At 34.4% G+C, this 7,411-nt stretch overlaps 2 protein-coding genes across 3 annotated transcripts; both read left to right on the top strand.

The window, feature by feature from the left end:
• The first annotated feature begins 694 nt into the window (after positions 1-694).
• LOC149665694 (uncharacterized) lies at positions 695-5,607 on the top strand. The gene is made up of 7 exons (XM_089841471.1): positions 695-1,518; positions 4,409-4,601; positions 4,659-4,811; positions 4,867-4,992; positions 5,057-5,161; positions 5,286-5,534; positions 5,594-5,607. The coding sequence occupies exons 2-7, from the start codon at positions 4,409-4,411 to the stop codon at positions 5,605-5,607; spliced, it is 840 nt and encodes a 279-aa protein (XP_089697597.1). The 5' UTR covers positions 695-1,518.
• LOC149665693 (uncharacterized) lies at positions 5,477-7,211 on the top strand. Of its 2 annotated transcripts, none has more exons than XM_089841499.1 (6): positions 5,477-5,741; positions 5,805-5,876; positions 5,979-6,059; positions 6,166-6,335; positions 6,581-6,740; positions 6,996-7,211. In XM_089841499.1, exons 1-6 carry the CDS (start codon positions 5,636-5,638, stop codon positions 7,148-7,150), a joined length of 744 nt encoding a protein of 247 aa, XP_089697625.1. In that variant the 5' UTR covers positions 5,477-5,635; the 3' UTR covers positions 7,151-7,211. The 2 variants fall into 2 exon arrangements, with proteins under 2 accessions (XP_089697625.1, XP_089697624.1); XM_089841498.1 differs by having other exon boundaries at positions 5,481-5,741; positions 6,118-6,335; positions 6,996-7,210.
• The last annotated feature ends 200 nt before the right edge of the window (positions 7,212-7,411 follow it).

Raw genomic sequence — 7,411 nt, 5'->3', positions numbered from 1 at the left:
AGTTCCCGAAATAATTAACTGGTCTCCGGACTGGTCCCAGCCTTTGTTCTCCTATAGATTTGCAATTAATAAACTGGTCCCGAGGACCAGTAACCCTAACTTTTTGAATTAAAAAACTAGTCCAAGCAATTAATAAACTGGTTTTGGACCAGAGGAAGTGTGCTATTTCCCAGCCTGCTCACAACTGGAGGTATGGCGTCTAGTAAAGAAATTTCGCTTTAGGCATGGTGCAGGTGGATTGTGGATAGCTTAAGTCTTTAGAAGGAGTTGTCTGCTGCGAGTTCTACTGTTTATATTTAACAGGACTCTCTAACCAGGCTGGGAAATAAGGATATTTTTTAAACTTGTCCTTTGGACCAGTGACCCCTTAGTGTCTGAAATAATTTACTGGTCTCCGGACTGGTCCCAGACTTTGCTCTCCAACAGATTTGCAATTAATAAACTGGTCCCGAGGACCAGTAACCCCCACTTCTTGAATTAAAAAACTAGTCCAAGGAATTAATAAACTGGTTTTGGACCAGAGGAAGTGTGCTATTTCCCAGCCTGTCTCTAACAACTGGAGGTATGGCGTCTAGTAAAGGAATTTTTATCTAATGCTCGCTTTTTTAGCCCCTATTGTTTCACTTTTTTATTATCTTACATATCCCGCACGAGTGTCCTTTCTGCTGGGGCAGCTTGTTAAGGTATAACTACCCTAGTAGCACAAGGCATCCGTTTTCGAGTTGGGTAGGAGTCGGGGAGTTGGTTTACCGTCGGAGTCGTTTTGTAGTCGCTTTCTGACTTTAATCCGACTGATCCAAATTTATAAAGAATTTCACCAACCATAAAACCATTGCCCATCCGTCTGAGTTTTTTTCAATACCAAGATAAATCAATTAAAACTAATTTTTAAGTAATATTTTAAGCTTATTTTATAAGGTGCCATTATTAGATTGATATTTTTTACATTAACTTGTAATTTACATTTTCATTTCACTATTGTCCCAACCCTATTACGACTATAAAATCAAATGGTGTTATCTTATGGTGTTTAACTTTATCTTTTTGCCAATAGGTGGTTAAGGTTTGTGTCTAATTATAAAATTTTGTTAATTTTAAAGTATTTAAAAAAAAATCCCATTTACAGTGATATTTTTTTTAAATTATAGATAAAATTTTATTTTAAGTTTTTTAAGTTTACTTGAACAACGTTAATTAGCCAGAAGGCGCTAGGTCAGTGAACTTATTTTTTCAAGAGGATGGTAGATTTCGTAAGAAAATTCCTGGAAAATTTCCGTAGAGAGCTACGTTCACCCTACCTTATACCTCCTAGCGCGTCAAAGTTTTAGCGGGAGTCGCGCCTGTTCGGCCTTGACATTGTCTGTTTTTTCTTACAACGTGGGTACTAGGCCTATATTCATTTTTCGCTTTCTCGCGTCCGTGAGGTCAGCCATTTTGTGAATTCGAAGCGGTTTTTAAAAGATCCAAGTTTCGTCGAGGGAATTATATTTCGCTCATTCCACATTTAATTGAAGAAAGGTAAGTTTAAATTTCTTCTGTTAATTTTGAAAACATTTTAATTTAAATACGTTTAGAAGGTTTACTTTTCTTAAGGAAAGGGTATTCAGTTTTATCGCTTTTGTTCACTGTTTATTAAGCCTTAACCTGTTTTTTAATTTGAACTAGTAAAACAGTTAAACATTTTCTATATAAAAACCTATTTAAATTAATCAGTAAAATAAGTAAGACCTAACCAAATTTTTAAAGATAATTAACGATTTAGTTAAAAACCCATATTTAATAATTGTACGTAAACACCAAATGTTTTAACTAAGGTCGAGTTTAAGGGGTTTTTCCTATTCCGGCAGTGCTGCCACCATGTTTTTGAGGCAACAGGTGATCTAGCAACAATGTTCTAAAGTGTAAGGCAAGAAAAGGGGAAGGAAATATCTCTAGAATTTTTAGTTAAACTTTTTCCTTGATTTTTTTCTTCTTTCGAGTTAAAAGCTTGATATTTTTATTTAAAGTTCAAAATTTAATTATGCATTTTGATTTATAAAATTTACAAACTTATTAATTAAATATGAATAGCAAAAAATCCAAAATAGTTCGTGGGGACTATCAGAAAGACGAAAGAAATGGATTAAGCAAGCGGCAACTTCGTAGAAAAAGGGCTAGCTACATTAAACGAATAGAAGAACAGGCTTCCAATATCTTTTATGATTCTGATTTCTCAGAGAATATTGAAGCGGAGTTTTCAGTTATTGGAAATTCAGAGGGCAGTTGTGAGTTAAATGTTGCACAAGAATTTGTGCAGTCACACTGGGGAGAAGGAGATCTTGCTTTAGATGAAGAGTCTAAAAGTGTATCAACTGATAGTTATGACAGATTTAATGATAGTTCTTCATTTGATAGCGAGAGTAGCAGTTCTTGTAGTGATTTACCCACCATTCGGGAAGATATTCGAAACTGGGCTTTGATTTATAGCATTGACACGGTTAGGCTAAACAGTTTGTTGGTAATTTTAAGAAATCATGGACATGAGGATCTTCCTAAAGACTCTAGAACACTTTTGTCTACTAAGAGAAACGTCACTGATATCAATATAGTAAATGGGGGTGAATATTGGCATATTGGGTTTAATCAAGGTATCTCTCAGTTTTTAGCGTCTAATCTGCATTATTGTCATCCCTTATCATTCGCTATAAACATTGACGGAATACCATTATTCAAGGCGTCAAATAAAAGTTTCTGGCCCATTTTAGGCGCAGTTTACAAATTTCCACATGGTCTTATGAGCGATGTTTTTCCTGTAGGAATATTTTGCGGCGAAAGCAAACCTGGATCACTAGTCGAATACTTAGAACCTTTATTAAGAGAATTAAGGGACCTGAATGAAAATGGTTTTACTCACGGTACGAAAACCTATGAATGTTTACTTGATGGTCCCTATATTGTAGATTCTCCAGCTAGAAGTTTTGTTAAGCATACCAAGGGTCATACAGGTTTTTTTTCTTGCGATAAGTGTACTATTAGAGGTTACAGAGAAAACAATCGTACTGTATTTTTACCTGGTAGTGCAAAAAACGAGTGCATAAATTTGCGTACTAACACTTCTTTTCGAAACCAAGAAAACGAAGAGCACCATTTAGTTGGACCCCTTACACCCCTAGAGCACTTAAATATGGATTTAGTAAGGCAATTTCCCCTCGACTACATGCATGTCGTTTGTTTGGGAGTTATGAGGAGGATGCTCAACTTCATGATTAAAAAGGGTAGTTATAATGTTCGTTTGAGCAGTCAGATGGTGATGGATTTCTCCAAAAAACTTGATGGGTGCCGGAAATACATTCCAAGTGAATTTGCCAGAAAACCAAGAAGCTTAAGATATATTGACAGGTGGAAAGCTACAGAATTCAGGCAATTTCTTCTGTATACTGGTCCTGTCTTGGGTGAAGGAATATTACCAGATGTTGTCCTAAAACACTTCCGACTCCTGTCATGCGCAATCTACATTTTAACATCTCCAGTTTTAAGTAAAGATCTTTGCGACTATGCTGGGGAGTTGTTAGACAAATTCGTTTCTTCTAGCTCAGATTTGTACGGACCAGAATTTGTTGTTTTAAATGTTCATGCGTTGAAGCATTTGTCATCTGATGTGAAATTATTTGGCCCATTGGATGCATATAGTGCTTTCCCGTTTGAAAATTTTTTGCAGCTGCTTAAAAAAATGGTGCGATCGCCCAATAAGCCCCTAGAACAAATTCAAAAACGTTTAACCGAAAAACAATTCTTAGTTAAAAACCCCAAAGTTCGCGAAATAGTATTAAAAAATTATTTCAAGAGCAGGAACCCAATTGTTCCAAGTCATGCCAGATCTTTCAAAACGGTTCAGACCCCATTGTTTTCCATCTCAGTTAATGCAAGAGATAGTTGTTTCAAACTTAAATCTGGTGAGGTTATTAAAATATGCGAAATTTATCAAACAATCGAAAAAGAAATTGTAATCTTGGCGAAGCCATGCAAATTTTATAAGAATGTTTTTGATTATCCCATGAGTTCATCCATATTAGGAATTTTTGATGCTAAAATTTCAAGACAGGTGAACACCTATTCTCTCTCTGAGCTAGATAACAAGTGCTTTCTGTATCCAAATAAAGAGAATTCCTCATACGCCAAAATTATCCCTCTCGCGCATGGGTCTGTAAATTCCAGGGAACTTTAGAATTTATTTAGGATCACAATCATATATTAATTTAGTTATCTAAAACACTTAAATATTTAAAAAATTATGTTTATAAATCTTTCACGTTTCGGAAACTTATAAAGTTAAGATATTTCTTAAATTTTGTGTGATTTGCATACATACTGTAGAGAAATGAACACACTAATGATCAGTGCGAGCTTTTGAGTTTTTCAATTATTTCAGATGTACGTAGTCTTCAGTTTTGAAAGTGAAGGAACAGTGGAGGTTGTTCCACAAGGATGGTGTCCAACCGAATCCTCGTGCTACTGGCCTCCACCGAAATTTCATAATCAGATAATTAATTTTATCACAAAATGTGTTGCTCATGACCCAAAATCATGGAATTTATATTCAGGCAAAACTTTGCACAAAACAAGTATACATAAATTCAAATCGTTTTTAAAATAATGTGTTCTAAAGAAATCAATTTTAGTGTTTTACAGTAGAGCTAGAGAGCTCTTAGCTAGAGCTGAATTAACATCTGATCTAGCCAGCGAAGCTGAAACATTAGGAAGAGGAGGACAAAGACGTGTGAAGACTGCCAGAAAACCAGACCGTCACCGTAGTGATGAAAGTTCTGAGCCTGGTATGGTTTTAATCATATTACCTCGAGAAAAAATATTTAATCTGAAATTTCTTAGATGAAGAATTGCCAAAGGAAGAAATCTATCGAGACAACCGTGTTCCATCAACTAGTGCAAATATGACCAAAAAGAGAAAAAAAATGAGAGGGAACTTTAAATTACCAACTCCACCAAAATGTCCAAGTAAATGTTCAAACAAAGCTATATAATTAACACATACTGACGCACATGAAACTTTGTATTCTAGGATCTAACGCAACAGAATTCTCTGGGTTTAATTGTGAAAACGAAATTGATCACACTGTAGGAACTCAACTGGAACAAAATGAAAATAACCACAATTTGTTTGAAGGTTAGTGTTAACGTCTTTTAAGTACTGAACAAGGTTGAACACTTAAAGTTTCAGGTTTTAATTTTAATTTTAAAGTTAAAATTTTAATAGCTTAATATTAAATCTTGTTTGACATGTTTCTAAGGAACCTGCGATCAACAAAATAAGCAAGCCAGCCATGAAAACCAATGTCCAACTCCATCAAGAAGTTATAAAGAATTAAATACGCAAATTAGAAAAGACGATAGGCTCAATGTGCCACCTCAAAATGGATTGGGTACGTCATCAAGAAACGTTAATATATGTCAAACACCACCCAGAGACTACAGTGGATGTGATACGCCGCCTAGAAACATTAATGAATGTGACACGCCGCCTAGAAACATTAATAAATGTGACACGCCACCTAGAAATTTAATTAGTGCTAAGCCAATAAGAAATGTGTGTGTTAAGTCACTTGGCAATGAAAAACGACAAACTAAGTCACTTCTTATCATGGACAATGGACGTGATGTGCTAGCTAGTCATGAAAATAGAGAAAACGTTACTTTTCGGAATGAAAATTGGCGTCAAATGTCTCTCAGAAATGAGCGATTATCGCGTAAGTGATTTCTAAAGTACATTTTTCATATTATATCATTAAAAAAATATTTATATTCAACAGCACCAGAAAGGAGAAATCACAGAATGGAGCCAGAGTATTTTCAAAATTGCTTCAGAGATGTTAATGAGCATGGTAAATATCCCTAACTGTTTGAAGGGAACTCTGAACTGTAGAGAATTTTGCATTTTATTTTTTTTTATAAGGCCTAACTGTTTTTTATCTATTCAAACGCAGTGTCGCAAGCAACTTCTTTTCAATATGCAAGTAATGTACCATCGACTTCGCAGTCGAACAATAGACAAGCCTACGTGAATGGTAAAGTTTGCTTTGTTTCAAATAATTAAAAACGTTTTATAACATTTCTGCTTTTCAGAACAAAGTCAAATCAAATTTCAAAAAACGGTTGTTATGATGCTTGCAGATTTAAATTCAAAGGTGGAAATGATTCTTAGAAATCAAAAGGAGGCTGCTTTAAATAGCCAAGTCCATGTTGTAGAAATAGAAGGATTTCCTACTCTGCCCCTACAATCTATTGACGACATAAATGCCTTGCAAAACATATTAGAAAATGAAGACTACTTGAAACAAACGGTAATAACCTTTTCCACCCTATGGTTTGTCAATGTCAAAAAAAAAAAAATCCCTTTGTCCCGCTACTTCAGTGTGAAATGTAGGCGGATTTTGAATTTTTTTAACCCTTTCGTCAGTTATGGGCATGGTTTAGCGGTTCTCTAGTTATAGGTGTTATAGGTGTATGAAACTACATGAACATTGCGCGAAGCTTTTTTTGCACAAACGATTAATGGGAGTAATTGAACTTATCTTGTTTTTTACAGATCAAAAGATTTGCAGCCTATGGTGGTAAAAGACTCAAAGATACGTGCAGAAATATCATGAAAAAATTATTTTCTCACACTCTCATGTTGAAATTCAATTGGATTGGTGCAAATGGAAAATTAGCATTTAATAATTTGAAGCTGAAAGATGTGATAATAGGTAAGTTTAAAGATAAATCTTATAATTTTAGATCTTAAATTTATCTATATAAATATTTACAATTTAGGCAGGTATTTAAGTTTAGAATTTACCCTGTAAATTAAAATAAAAAAATATAATTTAAACAGTAAATAAAAAACTACAATATAAGCTGTAGGCCTAATTATAAATATAAAAAAATCATTAAAGCGCCTAAATATCTTCCATCCTAATTATTATTTAAGTATTGACATAAATTTCACCATCTATTTGCAGAAGCGGTTAAAGAAAATTTCAAATCAGCGAAAAACTACGACATTGAAGTTGTTATAAAAAACTTCATTAAATATGCACCAGACCGTGAAGGAGGGAGAGAAAAAAGAAAAAAACCTGCACAAGGAGATTCTATGAATCATTTAGAAAGTGAATAAATGTTTTGTGAAAAAATAAATGATATATAACCAGTAGGTTATTTTTTTAAAAACTTGTGGTTTTAAATGAGTAAAATTTATTTGGGCTAACTGAAAAGTGGGAAGGGATACCAACCGATATTTGGAATGGGTACCAACCGATTTTGGGTATGGGTACCAACCGATTTTGGGAATGGGTACCAACCGATTTTGGGAATGGGTACCAACCGATTTTGGGAATGGGTACCAACCGATTTTGAGGTTGGCAACTACAAAATTGTA

The sequence above is a fragment of the Phalangium opilio genome, unplaced genomic scaffold (genome assembly GCF_054372755.1).
Source record: "Phalangium opilio isolate 3A_F unplaced genomic scaffold, DU_Popi_V2 ptg000060l_1, whole genome shotgun sequence".
Lineage (NCBI taxonomy): Eukaryota > Metazoa > Arthropoda > Arachnida > Opiliones > Phalangiidae > Phalangium > Phalangium opilio.
The sequence above is the reverse complement of the archived record's forward strand: the minus strand, read 5'-3'. Positions and strand labels throughout refer to the sequence as shown.

Bases quoted from the DNA above. Each gene is read 5' to 3' on its own strand.
- LOC149665694 (XM_089841471.1), top strand. From the start codon at position 4,409: ATGTACGTAGTCTTCAGTTTTGAAAGTGAAGGAACAGTGGAGGTTGTT. The intron at 4,993-5,056 runs GTAAATGTTCAA...TTTGTATTCTAG, and splicing joins AACTCCACCAAAATGTCCAA to GATCTAACGCAACAGAATTC. The intron at 5,162-5,285 runs GTTAGTGTTAAC...CATGTTTCTAAG, and splicing joins TAACCACAATTTGTTTGAAG to GAACCTGCGATCAACAAAAT.
- LOC149665693 (XM_089841498.1), top strand. From the start codon at position 5,636: ATGGACAATGGACGTGATGTGCTAGCTAGTCATGAAAATAGAGAAAAC. The intron at 5,742-5,804 runs GTAAGTGATTTC...TATATTCAACAG, and splicing joins CAGAAATGAGCGATTATCGC to CACCAGAAAGGAGAAATCAC. The intron at 6,060-6,117 runs GTAAAGTTTGCT...TCTGCTTTTCAG, and splicing joins TAGACAAGCCTACGTGAATG to AACAAAGTCAAATCAAATTT.